At 32.4% G+C, this 13946-nt stretch overlaps 4 protein-coding genes and 3 pseudogenes across 7 annotated transcripts, besides 4 other annotated features; 2 read left to right on the forward strand and 5 right to left on the reverse strand.

Moving 5' to 3' along the window:
* Positions 1-7433: part of a mobile genetic element that runs on past the window's edge.
* TVAGG3_0349060 lies at positions 441-2183 on the reverse strand (annotated as a pseudogene). Its single transcript has one exon. A coding segment is annotated over exon 1 (1743 nt).
* On the reverse strand, positions 3196-3814 carry TVAGG3_0349070 (annotated as a pseudogene). Its single transcript has one exon. A coding segment is annotated over exon 1 (619 nt).
* On the reverse strand, positions 4235-5122 carry TVAGG3_0349080 (annotated as a pseudogene). Its single transcript has one exon. A coding segment is annotated over exon 1 (888 nt).
* On the forward strand, positions 5139-6020 carry TVAGG3_0349090 (uncharacterized protein; the record flags this gene model as incomplete). The annotated part of the gene is made up of 1 exon (XM_001304916.2): positions 5139-6020. The coding sequence occupies one exon, from the start codon at positions 5139-5141 to the stop codon at positions 6018-6020; it is 882 nt and encodes a 293-aa protein (XP_001304917.1).
* Positions 6735-7431: a terminal%2Cinverted (terminal inverted repeat of Maverick-1C transposon ID:TVAGG3_0348910).
* Positions 7432-9355: a mobile genetic element.
* Positions 9333-9355: a terminal%2Cinverted (terminal inverted repeat of MuDR-6/TvMULE4 transposon ID:TVAGG3_0349100).
* A 1376-nt stretch (positions 9356-10731) lies between these two features.
* Positions 10732-11525, reverse strand: TVAGG3_0349110 (exonucleolytic nuclear-transcribed mRNA catabolic process involved in deadenylation-dependent decay; the record flags this gene model as incomplete). Its single annotated transcript, XM_001304914.1, has 1 exon — positions 10743-11525. One exon carries the CDS (start codon positions 11523-11525, stop codon positions 10743-10745), a length of 783 nt encoding a protein of 260 aa, XP_001304915.1.
* A 53-nt stretch (positions 11526-11578) lies between these two features.
* TVAGG3_0349120 (uncharacterized protein) lies at positions 11579-12139 on the forward strand (the record flags this gene model as incomplete). The annotated part of the gene is made up of 1 exon (XM_001304913.1): positions 11600-12064. One exon carries the CDS (start codon positions 11600-11602, stop codon positions 12062-12064), a length of 465 nt encoding a protein of 154 aa, XP_001304914.1.
* A 39-nt stretch (positions 12140-12178) lies between these two features.
* TVAGG3_0349130 (uncharacterized protein) lies at positions 12179-13742 on the reverse strand (the record flags this gene model as incomplete). Its single annotated transcript, XM_001304912.1, has 1 exon — positions 12363-13727. One exon carries the CDS (start codon positions 13725-13727, stop codon positions 12363-12365), a length of 1365 nt encoding a protein of 454 aa, XP_001304913.1.
* Positions 13743-13946: the final 204 nt, after the last annotated feature.

Below are 13946 nucleotides of genomic sequence, written 5' to 3' on the forward strand. Positions count from 1 at the left end.
GTAGTGAAGGATTTATGTGTATGGTTCTTGTCAGCTTTACTGTCTAATGTAGCTTGAAGTTCATTTATATCGGAGATGTTGTGTTTATGAGATTTCAAAACTTTGTTCGTTGCTTCGAGTTCAACTTTGTCAGCTTTACTTTTAATAGCATCTTCAAACGTTATTTTTGCCTTAACTCTTAACATAAATCTTGGTTCAACTAATACACCGTTAACATTGAAAGTAGAGGCATAAATTTCACCGGTATAACCAAATGCTTCTGGTGCTTTAGCTACATCATACTGTACAGTACAGCTTATGTCATAACCTTTAGCACGAATGTATTTATATCTTCTTTCATTAACATTTTTTGTCTTCGCTTCATCACTTCGTGTTAAATATCCATGGTAGTCCGTTATAATCTGTTCGTCTGAAGTTATATAATGAACATGGTTCTTGTCCGCTTTACTATTTAATGTAGCTTGAAGTTCATTTATATCGGAGATGTTGTGTTTATGAGATTTCAAAACTTTGTTCATTGCGTCAAGTTCATTTTTGTCCGCTTTACTATTTAATGTAGCTTGAAGTTCATTTATATCGGAGATATTGTGTTTATGTTCTTTATCTGCTTTTTCGGCTAATTTCTCTTCTATCTCATTTATTTCAAGTTCATGCCTACCACCACCTCCCGAAGAAGTATTTTTCTTCAGCTCTTGAAGAACGTCCACTTCGCCATCTTTGGTGTCAATAATGAGACTTTGAGTTAAAACCTTTCCTGTCTTAATGGATGTTTGTAAAACTTCTTCTTCACCATGTTCGGGGTCATGGTCGTCATCATATCTTGTGAAATCAGAGATGTTGTCATACATTAAGCATATCTGTCTCAAAAGTTCTGCTATTTGAAACTGGAACGAAAGATATACAGAACTTTCATCATCTCCTAAAGTCAAGTCTGCTTTCTTAAGTATTTCTTGAATGTATGCAATGAGAACAGAGTACCTTGGAAAATATTCGAACAATATTTCATTAGCTGTTGGTTTTGGTGGTTCTTTTGGAGTTTCTGTTGTTTCAGTTCCTTCTGTAGGTTCTGTTGGAGTTTCTGCATCTCTTGACTTCAATGCTCTTGCTCTCAAAGACCTAAATGTTAGAGCACCGGGTTTTACAAAGGACTTTATAAATGCTTTAATAGTTCCTGGTAAGTTATTGTTAGCATTAAGTAAGTTCCTTATGCTTCCATCATGTACGTCCATAGCACTATGTAAAAAATCTATACTTTTCTTGTAGTCAGCAATAGACTGACTGTGATTTTTTAAAGATTTGTCAATACCTTTAAGCCAATCTTCATGCATGTCTGATACTGAGCCAAGAATATCATTTGCTTCCTTTAGTGTATTTTGTGCTTGTCGTAAAGTATCCAATCCCGTACGTGCATTGTTTGCTATACGTCTTACAGTATCTATTTGACTCCTTGTTTCTTGCATCCAACCAGATAAAGTTTTAATAGTATCCGAACCATTTGAAATGAAGTTCAAAGCATTTTTAACGTCATTTAAAGCTTCTTCACCAAGTACTGCCCATATCTTTCCGATTTGGTATTGAAGAACTCCATATGAAGCAGCTGTTAAACCAGTATTTATAAGGTCCCATATCCATGATTTAGCAGTTTTTCCATCCTTTCCATCCTTTCCATCCAAACCGTTTTCGCCTTGAGGTCCTTGTATTCCTTGTATTCCTTGTATTCCTTGTATTCCTTGTGGTCCTTGAGGTCCGGTGTCACCCTTCTCTCCTTTCAGTTCATCTTTATGTTCGTTATAATATTCTAATGTCATAAGGTGTACATCATTACTGCTACCAGCAACGCCGAGAATTTGTTTCTCATTCATGACTAAATTCTTTAGGCATTTAATGTTGTCGTCAATCGAAAGCTCTTTAACAATTCAATGAGAACATTTAATACTTTCACTAATGAGGCATCTACTGTAGAATTTATATATTGCACCGTTCCATCATTTATGATAGGAACCTTGCTTGTTGTAATGAATGGGTCATAAGTGTTAAAAGTATCGAAATCAATGACTTTTTTAGTTTTTCCATCGTCAATGACTAAATCATTGCCTTTCAATGGTTAAAGTTGAGTTTTCGTTTACTAGTTCATGTGCTCTTCTTGCTTCATTTGTTTCATACGCATATGCAGCAATAGTCATATTTTAATGAGAATAAAATGTTGTTCTATTTGCAAAGTACAGACCCAAACGAATATGGAACAGTAAAGCTACAAACAAACTTAGGTCTACAGAATGAAGCACTTGCTTTCAGAGTTGTTGACTTCAATACTATCGCAACTTTTGTCATAACAGATGAAACAGATTTCATGGAGTTTGAAATAGATGACAAAAGAAGTTTTATAACATTTCCTAACAGAGCAGAGTATAGAATAGATAAAATTGCTGGAGTCATAGATACTCTCATAAATGAAGAAACTATTAACAACATAGATGTCGAACTCTCTTCTGAGGGAACATTGAAGTTCAGTAGCAAGAAAGAGTTCAAGATAACACGAATGAGTCATAGAGTACAACTTCTTTTGGGAGCATACCATATGACATTTTTTGAAAAGTGTTGACAAAACGATTGAGATGAAATCTGTTTCCATACGTATGTTATGGTAATTGTTTGTACATTGAGTCTAAAATAGCTAATGTCACAGGTATTTCAGGAGTTAATAGTAAAGGTTCAGTAGAATATAAATCCTTCTGTTATGCAGTCAATTCAATGTTCATTCCAAACGTTCCTGTCATAGCAACTCATTTAGGTAAATGGATTCGCATTAGTCCTCATAATTTGAAAGACATGCAATTCAGACTAGTTGACTTTCAGGGCGAGCCTGTAGAACTGAAGGCACCAGTGCGAATGACTGTTGAAGTTGACTTTTTAGAAAATATTAAATGCAACAGCTTACAAGAGAACTCAGAGCTAAAAATATAAAGTATGAATGTTATGTATTAGGTTCGGTCATGAACTTTGGTTGTTGCTGTTTGATGAAACAAATGAATTAGTTATGTCAGTCAAGAGAACAGAAAAAGGCGTCAAAGGCGCCGAGCGCAAAGCGCTATATTGTGTTAGTGAAAACTGCACCAAGTCAATAAGATTAGGTTTGCATTATGAAGATGAGTTCGATACTGTTGAAGAAGTTTTGGATAGATATTACAAATTGCTTTAAGTTACTAAAACATATTTCAAGCAAAGTTTATATTCTGTTGAAAGTTTTGTATACTCGTTCGAATATTTATACTTAAACTCAACTCCTGGAGTACCTGGTATTTCAATGATGCGGATGTTACCTATTTTTCATGAATGGTGGCGTTTGACCACAGCATTCGATTTCAGGGTCGAGATAGTCAATGACACATTGTTTCCCTGTTATTCGTGAGATAACATTTTCAAGGTCCTCCTTTGTTAGAATTATTTGGTTCTTGCTTATAAGATTTGTCAAAAGCTTCTTATCGTCTTGAGTAAAATTGTTTGGTATAACTGAAGAAGGTAATGGTCTACGTTATCTGAAGGATTTGTTTGAACATTTGTGTAAGGGTTGTCGTTGGCTTCTCTTGAAAGAATTTGGTCCAGTGGTGGTGGATACTCTAACTTAACATCTGATGTAGCGTTAGCGTTTGAAGCTGTGTTTAAATTCACGGATTTCAAGCTCTGGTTCTGGCTCTTTCAAACACTCCGAACTATAATTCTTTATGACAATATTGTTTGTCGTTCGTGAGTCAACATTTGATGTTGGTTCAATTGGAACATTAACGGCACCAGCTAAGATGGATTTGCTTCTCATTTCATATAGAATAAAACCTTTTATATGTATGAAATGAACAATATACTCGACAAGGGTTTGAATGTAAAGCTAACGAATGAAAATATTGTTGAATTCACTGAGACAGGAGCTGTGTATAAAGATGTAGAACTACTGAACAAAAGAGCTAAGGGAAGAAGCAGGAACATGAACAAAGGGTGGAAGCCTATAAAAATTTATGTCAATGATGGCTCAGGAGGTTCAAACATAAAGTATGCAGAAAGTTATAGAGTTTATGCTCTCAAAGGTGAAAAGCTTCATTTAAGAACAGCTATTCTAACGCATATCCTCAAAAGTTAACGGATGGGAAGTGGATGATATGAATGACAGCAAAAATATTAACAGAAATGGCGACAGAGATGCATGGAATTTGTTTACCATCAGTCAATTGAAGGTTAAACTTTAAAACAATGTTGGTCGTTCCCATGGAATATTTTTGACTTTAATGGTATTAGTCATGATATGAATCTCAAGGTATGAACGAGGAGAGATGAGAGACTTATATGCTTCCCAAATTTCTTCAAAAGGTAATGTTATACCTGAATGTTTCCAAATGAGTTCAATATCATAACGTGAGAAACCTTGAAAGATAACGAAGTCAGTTATGAGACGTTTTATGTTTAAAGCAAGGAAACGCCATGTTTGCATAAGTATTGCTACAGTTAAATGGTAATGTCTGACTTTAGTTATGATGTTAGCTAATGGTGAGTCAGGCTTTGACACTAAACCTTTTCCGGCGAAGTCGTCACAAACGAGCAGAGTATTTGAAGGATACTTTTTGAAGGGGTATTTTGAAAGTTTTGACAGAATGTAGTTTGTCAGTCGTTTATATCGTAAACTCCTGAGTATTGACGTAAGTGGTGTTTGTCAATAATTCTTTCCATCTCTTCTGAAGTCTTTTGCATTCCTGACTGTATGAACTCTACAATAGCATAATATTTTCTCTTACGTCGAATGTAACGTTGAAGAAATTCAATGAGTTCGCTATCTGGAACTTTAACGACAGAGGCTTGAACTTTTGACATAAATGTTTTTCGCTGTTGAGTCCATAGAGTCTGAAGTTGCTGATATAATGATTTGGTCATAGTAAGAGTCGTTTCCTAAACGCTCTGTTATGAGTATATGACGAATGAGGTTGAATGTCTTACCTGAACCCATCTTTCCACAATAGAAATACACACCATTTGAACAGAACTCATAGTCCTTACTGAAAGGAAGAATGAGAGAACTGTTGAGCTTTTCACTGCTTTCATTCATGTCTTCATCTACGTCATGTATTAAATGCTTCATTTTATCTTCATTAAAAATGCAAGTCAGAAATATTCAGAACATAGCACCGAGTCTAACTGACAAGAGTATAAAGATATACTATGAACACGTTATGATGAAACCTACCAAAATTCAAGAAAGTCAGTATACTTATGAATATCCAAGACACTGGGTAGAGTATGTAGGAGGTGAGAAAGCTATTGAAATAAGACAGGTTCGAAGTATTCCAGCAGGAAGAACAATATTATTGAAGAACTTTAATGTTTTGAGGTATAATGATGAAACAAAGAAGCAAGATAGTTTTCCTGTTGCTGTGTATGTGAACCTAGACACAGGAGATGACATGAAAGTTTTTAATACAAAGCTTCAAACGGTAGTGAGAGAACAACTTACTGCGGAAGGACATCCATTACCTTCAGAAGTTACCATAGCATATAATTTTGAAACAAACTCAATAGATTTTAAAGTCGTCTCTGCAAAGAAGTCAGGTTTTACATTTAATGAAGCAGATGTATATTCGAATGAAAACTTCAAAGCTATTGCATGGTTAGATAATGACGATTGCTTTAAGAAAATATTTAAATTCAGTGACTCAACGATGTCAATAGATGACCTTCGTGGAATGTTACCATCGACGTTTACAGTAGAAGGTTCAGCAGGATTGCTTACAAGATTGTCAATTGGTGGTATTTGGTCTCGTGAGAACATTGTTATAAAATCCAGTATAAGTGAATTTGCTGAAGAATCTATATTATGTCTTTCAAACTACATGTATTCGCCGCCGAAGCATTATAGTATAACAAACTTTGTCAGTAAGTTTAACATAAGACTTGTTGAACCTTCTTCAATGAAAGATGTTGTGCTACCTAAAGATGGAAAGGATGGACTCATTATTGAGATGATTTTAATAGCATATTAAATGAGCTTGTTTTTAAAGGTCATTCATGATGAAATAACTGTTGTAGAAGATGTTAGCAATTGTTCAGACATTTTGAAGCGTATAGATGAGATAAGAAAGAAGTTTATGAATGAGAATGTTTATGTTTCATTGACTTTCTCCAGTAAAGAGAACTTTTATGAGATAATATTGAAGAGAGATGATTTTAATATGGTGTAAATGGTAGCTTGGGCAGCTTTAGGCGCAATGGGAACAAAAGCATTAGCATTTGGAGCAAAAGCACTTGGGGCTTATGACGCAGTAAATAAAATGAGTGGAGGAAGGGTTTCGAAGACATTAGATGCAAATAAAGGGAAGATTGGAGGCTGGGTTGCAAAGAAGTTAAGATTAAATAAAATAGGGCTCATAAATAAAGCATCCAATTTGGTTGCGACTGAGTCAGAAAATGCTTTAGGAAAGGACGATGAGTTTGCAAAACACGCAAAAGACTTTAATGACCAGATGAAAGGTGAAACAATGCATTTAAATAGAGTCGATGGAACTAAAGAAAATGTTTCTTCTCCACAACTTCCACCAGCAGTTCTTCCGTATGGTCCCTATGGAATGTATGGAAACCCTTACGAAAGACCATTTGACCCATTGACTGGTGGAAGTAACTGGTATCATTACGGACGAAGAAGAAAGGCAGTCAAGTTGGAGACAGACGTGAAGAAAGCAACTAAAAAGAAACCAAGGAAGAGAGTTATAAAGCAATGAATTCAACAGGTTAGAAATGAGGTTAGAAAACGTGTTAGATCTAACATTCTAACATAAACATTATTTTTGTGCTATGTTTTCATACGTGTGAGGGTGGTGATATCATTTATTTTTAAGTTTATTTTTATATTTTATTTTTATTTTATTTGGATGTAAATGACAGAACAAAAGCAACTCATACAAATCAAAACATATAACAAACATACATTTAAACATTTATTCTTCCTTCCTGAGCATAACATGTTCTTTCAAATACATCCGAGACCAGTTGACTTTTCATTGACTGTGTATAAAGATAGAAATAGTTATATCATTAAACCATACGATGACGAAGGTAAGTTATGTAAATTGTACGTTAAGAAGTTAGAGAAAGTTTATGGCTTCAAGTATGACTACAATAGGGTTAACACTGATGATGAAGATATTGAGGAAAATTTATGAGAACATTAGTGAAGTCGTTAATGAGAATGATAGTGAGAACGTTTATTTTTACATTAGTGAGCTCGTTAGTGAAGTGAAGTGAGTGGCTTTGTAAATATTTAAGGTTAAGTTAGTGTTGTCGTTTGATTTGTAAAATATACGTTAACGGTTTTGTAAATATTTAAAGTTATGTTGGGTAAGGTTATGTTGAGTAAGGTGGAACGCAGTGCCGCCGTACCCAACATAACCATACTAACTGGAGTTGCTCGACACAGATTCAACAGCATCTCAATACTTTAACAGACAATGGCGTTACAACATATCAAGATGGATTGCTCGTGACAGGCGTGAAGGCGACGCAACTAACAATATTGCCGAAGCTCATTTTAGAACACTCAAACATGACTATTTTCCTGATCGAAAAAATCTCAGAATTGATGATGTTATTATAGAAATTTATACAAAAGTGATACCATCTTTCGTTATCAAACTCAAAATTGATCAAAATCCAGCAGATGACCGTGTTATTAGGATCATGGAAAAAGCAACTAACGCAGAAATTGATGTAAAAAGACAAAGAAAAATCGAGAGTATTTCAATGCTCAATAGATTCCTCAATGCTGTTAGTGATGACTCAATAGATCCCACTAAAATATATCCTACCTTGAAAGTATTATTACAAAGAACTCATTTTATTTAATTTTGATTTTAATTTTAGATTAAATTATTAAATTTTAATTCTTTATTTTTTAGGATTGTTAGCTTTGTAAGATTGCTTTCTCACAAGAGAAAACAAGTATAAGGTTTAAGCTGTATGTATTAAAGTTATAAATATTTGATTTTAAAAAAAATCAAGATTTTAAACTTTAAAGGTATTAATTATGATTATCTTTCTTTAGCTTTGCATGCTGTATGCTACTTTCGGAAACTGCTCTATTGTATTAGAATGTTTTTAAATTTTGCACCTAAAAATGCGTAATATTAAAAATTAAGGTATTAATTATGATTATCTTTCTTTAGCTTTGCATGCTGTATGCTACTTTCGGAAACTGCTCTATTGTATTAGAATGTTTTTAAATTTGGCACCTAAAAATGCGTAATATTAAAAATTAAGGTATTAATTATGATTATCTTTCTTTAGCTTTGCATGCTGTATGCTACTTTCGGAAACTGCTCTATTGTATTAGAATGTTTTTAAATTTGGCACCTAAAAATGCGTAATATTAAAAATTAAGGTATTAATTATGATTATCTTTCTTTAGCTTTACATGCTGTATGCTACTTTTGGAAACTGCTCTATTGTATTAGAATGTTTTTAAATTTTGCACCTAAAAATGCGTAATATTAAAAATTAAGGTATTAATTATGATTATCTTTCTTTAGCTTTACATGCTGTATGCTACTTTTGTCTTTGAGACATTCCATGATTTAAGTTAAGAAGCTTTAAAAAAAAAGCAAAAAAAAAAGTGTAATAAAATAAAAAAATTTTTAGTATCGATAATCTGAAATATGTTGTTTACTTAAGCCGCGAGCGAAGCGAGTGGCTTAGTTTCGTAGTTTCGTACAATCTTTTTTCGAATCTGTTCTTTTCTTAAGCCGCGAGCGAAGCGAGTGGCTTAGTTTCGTAGTTTCGTACAATCTTTTTTCGAATCTGTTCTTTTCTTAAGCCGCGAGCGAAGCGAGTGGCTTAGTTTCGTAGTTTCGTACAATCTTTTTTCGAATCTGTTCTTTTCTTAAGCCGCGAGCGAAGCGAGTGGCTTAGTTTCGTAGTTTCGTACAATCTTTTTTCGAATCTGTTCTTTTCTTAAGCCGCGAGCGAAGCGAGTGGCTTAGTTTCGTAGTTTCGTACAATCTTTTTTCGAATCTGTTCTTTTCTTAAGCCGCGAGCGAAGCGAGTGGCTTAGTTTCGTAGTTTCGTACAATCTTTTTTCGAATCTGTTCTTTTCTTAAGCCGCGAGCGAAGCGAGTGGCTTAGTTTCGTAGTTTTATTTTTTTAAATTTTTTTTTCTTTCTTACTTTTTTTTTCCCTTACTTACAAATTTGATAGTAACTTACCAAATCTCTCTATCATATAATAATAAATTAATCCATTTTTTGTTTCAAATCTAACACTTTACATTTATGACATGTAAACCTGTCACTTTTCACTTCACCCCACTGGGCAAGTTTGTGCCCCCCTCTTTTTTGATAACAAGAAAATTCCCAACAGAAAATATTTGAGACAAAGAAAAAAAGAAAATTGAAAAATATTACTCTCCTTTACATTTCATGAGATTTTCAATTTATTTTCATAAAATTGACAATTTTATACGTTTAGATGAAAATAAGTGATTTTGCTTGAAATAAAAATGATTGTTTGTTTACAGCTATCAAATAGATTTTTGCTATTTTGATTAAAATTTGTTAATCAAATTAATAATTTTTTTCTAAATATCTTAAATATCTGGATCACTCACTGATACGATGAATTAAACGATAAAAATAATACAAACTCAACTAAGTTTCCTGTCTTTCAACCAAAAAATATTATGCAATTTAAATTAAATTGTTTATTCAAAGATAAAACAAAGATAAAGTAATTATAATTATCATATACTTTATGAATAACTCTCTAATTGGATAAGATTTTCGTACAAATATTTTTATTAATATCGATAAGAATATGTTTACCTACTATCACCATATGTCGATAAACGAGAGTAGAGTGATTTTTATCATCGAAACTTTTTAAAAGCTGTAAGCAGGAAGTAATAATCTTGTTTTTTCTGAGTTAGTTGTAGAACTATTGATGCCCGAGTTATCATTGTGATGCAGAAGGATATCAATGTACTGACTGAAGGATATGAATTGAATTTTATTGAATTTCAATTTGATCAAAATTTGTTGAAATGATATGAATGTGTCAACTTCTGTATCATTCTCCTTCACTCCTTCCTTATTCTTTCGAGAACGAAGCTAGCTCAGCTTTCGCTGAGCGAATTGACACTTTCATGCCCTAAACGTATATGCTCTCAAATTTATCGAAAAAAATTATACCACCTAAACTAGTATATTCTTATTTTAAATATGATATTATCCTTATATTCCACACTAAAATTCATTTAAATCAACTTTTAAAAAAAGTTCGAATCCTGCGCGTCTCACTTTTTAAATTTTCCAAATGGAAAATTATATTCTCCTAAAGTGAAAACAATTTTCCAAATTGACTTCCTTATGTACTGTGTTGTTTTTTCAATGCAATAAATAGTATACAGATGCTTATCTATAAAAATTTTGATAATTCGTTAAAAATAAAATACCAACTCGTTCTTGGTTCTTAAGATATGAGATATATTGTATTCCTGAGTTAATATCTTTATGTCTGTATTCTTTGTAGATTATATCTTTGTTATTCATCTCTATATTGATGCTGGATTTATTAGATTTGGTCATCAGCCCGTATTTCATGCCAAAATAATCATAATATAGAGGTATCCTAGATATTCTATATTATGATATGACAGCATATCAGCAAAGTTTATGAAAAAATTAAATTAAAAAAATATTGATAATATACTCTACAAATATTTAGACAATAGCAGAAGCTCCGAAAAGCTTGTTCTTAGCATTGTTCAATTCAGCATCTGTGATAACCAATTGGCGCTTTAATTCGAAGAAAACTTTTAGTGTAACAAAAGCATCAGAACCAGCCTGGTGTTCACGGCCAACTCTACTAACACCTAATTGATTAGCAATTTTCTGAAGACCATCTGCAATTTCGGTTCTGGGATATGTATAATATTTAATGTCATAAAAGTTAGGAAAATATAGTTCTAATACCTTGAAGAATGCAGCGCAGGTTTCAGGTAGTGGCTTTGCTGTTAATACTTTGATCAAATATCCAAAATCTGTTATACTATGAAATGATACCCATGTAATTCCTGGATTCATTACTAAACCACTAGGAATTAGTAATCTAGCAAATTCGTAAACGTCAATACCATCATTATTGAATCTCTTAAAATCTATACCGGATTGCTGGAGTAAAACAATAGACCTATGGAAATGTGGATCTCTTTTCTCATCAAACTTAAAGTTAAATTGCCAAGTACAGCAAGGAGTTGGATAAAATCCTTCTTTATCACCTAAAGTAATACCAATTTGAATAATTTTAAGTAAATCTACGTTGCATCTTGTTGTTTGATATTCTAGTTCTTGTGTGGATTTGAATGAACCAACTGGTTTAACGATAACGCCTGGGAATTCTGTATCCATTGCAATATATGGGTAATCTTCTATTAGATCTGATATGATTTTTAATTCTTGTTCTAAATTAGAAGCCCAAACATCGCGTATAATTCTATCATCCATTTTTAGAAAAAAAAACTAGGAAGGGTCTGTTTTACAAAAATTTGGGGGATAACATTTTTTAGAAATTTTTACAAATGTCGATGAATATTAATGATATAACAGCTAAAATTGATATCATCAAGCAGTTAATGGTTGAGACAGATCTATACAACACAAATTCCATAAAACCAAACAAAGAAAAACTCGATGTTATAAAAAAGCAAATCGATGATCTAGATGAAAAGGTAACACTTGTTCAGGAAACTGATGGTTCCATTCCTGAAGAAATCCTCGAGCAAATTAGGCATATTCACGATGATTTTACATTACTAGCTGGTACCGGATCAGATGAATCAAGTGATGAGCAGATAGAACGCCAAGAAATCAATATAGATATACCAGAAGATGCAAAAAGTACAGGATCTTCAATTATCGAATCAAAAGATAGCGATACAGATACGCCAGAGCCAAAAACAACACAACGAGACTTTCTACAGTCATTAATTATAGCAATTCTCTTTTGTATTGTCTTTGCATTAATGTGGTCTTATCTTGTTTAAATTTTTAGCATAGAATCACACCGCTGCGATTGTGTTTGCATCATAACTGAAAAATATTCTGTATATGTACTTAAAATCTCTAATATTGTTTATTAATAAAATGTTGTATATTATATTTTTCTTTTTTAATCAGCTGGCTATATCAAAATTGTATACAAAACCTTGTGTTAAAGATAGTTTTATGTAAAAAAGATGATTGACTTATATCTAATATCTATAACAAAAATTTACAAACAAAAAACAAATATAACAAAAATATCAATGTTATTTCTTTGAAATATCTCTATTTCCTATTATACTATTTTGGTTTTCTATACATGGCTCTAAAATTGTGCATTTCTTCTTTCATTTTATCTTTGAGAAATGCATTAGCTTGGGATAGTTCACTATCTCGTTTCCTTCTTCTTTCGGCGTATATATTTTGCTCCATTTTGGCAAACTCTAAAATACTTGAATTTGAAACTGAAAGTTCTGAAGATTCTCCTTGATCTTCCTCATCCTCTTCATCTTCTTCTTCAACTAACGTAACTCTTGGTATATGCTTTGGTTCAGGGCTGCTCAATGGTGTAGAAGAAGGAGAATTTACATAATAAATTAAAAAGGCATCATTCCAATCTGAAGAAGCAGACATCATATGTCTGAACTCAGAATCGTATTCTCTTCTCATTGCTGATAAAAATGTAGAAATTCTTGTTGTTTCTTGCAACATTTCTTGAGTTAAACCTCTTACTTCAGTAAATGCTGCAGCTGCTACGGATGATTCACTATCAAGAGTAGAGTTATCATTTTCGTCATCAAGAAGACTCGTTTTATTTCTCATTTGTTGTATTTTTTCTTGACGTTTTTTAACATCGGCCAATTCCATTTCAAGAGTTGCCATATTAACTTCGCAATCAAGTCGCTTCGATTTAAGTGATTCAAGATTTGAAAATGATGGATAATATCTTGGATGATTTCTTGAAATCGAATCTGTAACAACATTTGATAATTCGCGCTGTTTTTGATCTATTTGATCAATAACCTTTTGTCCGCTGGAAATAAATGAATGACAATTGAGAATTGGTTTTGTATCGTAATTTTGGTATTTTATCTGATTAATATTTGTCATTTGAGCGTGGAATTGAGATATTGAAGATTCAATATCTATATCTTGTAGTTGATTTTGCGTATACACGATTTCAGCTTTTATATCATCTTTCAAAGATGACATAAAAGGATCAATTATACGAGTATAATCATTTGATTTTTCTACAATTTGTGTTATTTCATAAAGAATGTCAATCTTCGCTGAACTTAAAGCTGAATTTAAATAATTTTCAACATTTTGTGTGAGTTGGTTTAGAGAATTTGTAAGTTTTGGACTAGATAATGCTTTTGGAGATGTGTCTGGTGAACTAGCATTCAGAGAAAGCTTTGGTGTAATAAGTCCTTCTTCTTGAACTGGTAAGTCGTTTAGTAATGCATCTAAGTCTATCTTTTTTTGAAATTGAGGTCGTCTTCTCTTTGAATTTGTTGTTGGAGTTTTTGTGATAGTATTTTTCGATGGTTTTGATTTTGGAGATTGAGGTTGTGAAGGGAGAGCAGATTTTATATCACCGGTAAAGCTATTGTCTACAAGGAGAGCATCTAGGTCATCAATATTCATGCTAGTATCTCCTTGCATTGTAGTTAAATTAATTCAAATTATAAAAATTTGATTCCGTTTTTTATTTGAACAATCAATAAATTTATATAATTTTTGATAAATTTTAAATTTATCATTAAAAATCGACCTAAATCTTCAAAATCAAATTGCTCATTGAATAAGGTATCGATAAATTCCATTTTATAATATAAAAATTAATATTAAATATTTGGAAAACTATATTATATAATTAATACT

The sequence above is a fragment of the Trichomonas vaginalis genome, chromosome V, assembly GCF_026262505.1.
Source record: "Trichomonas vaginalis G3 chromosome V, whole genome shotgun sequence".
In the NCBI taxonomy this organism is placed as follows: Eukaryota; Parabasalia; order Trichomonadida; family Trichomonadidae; genus Trichomonas; species Trichomonas vaginalis.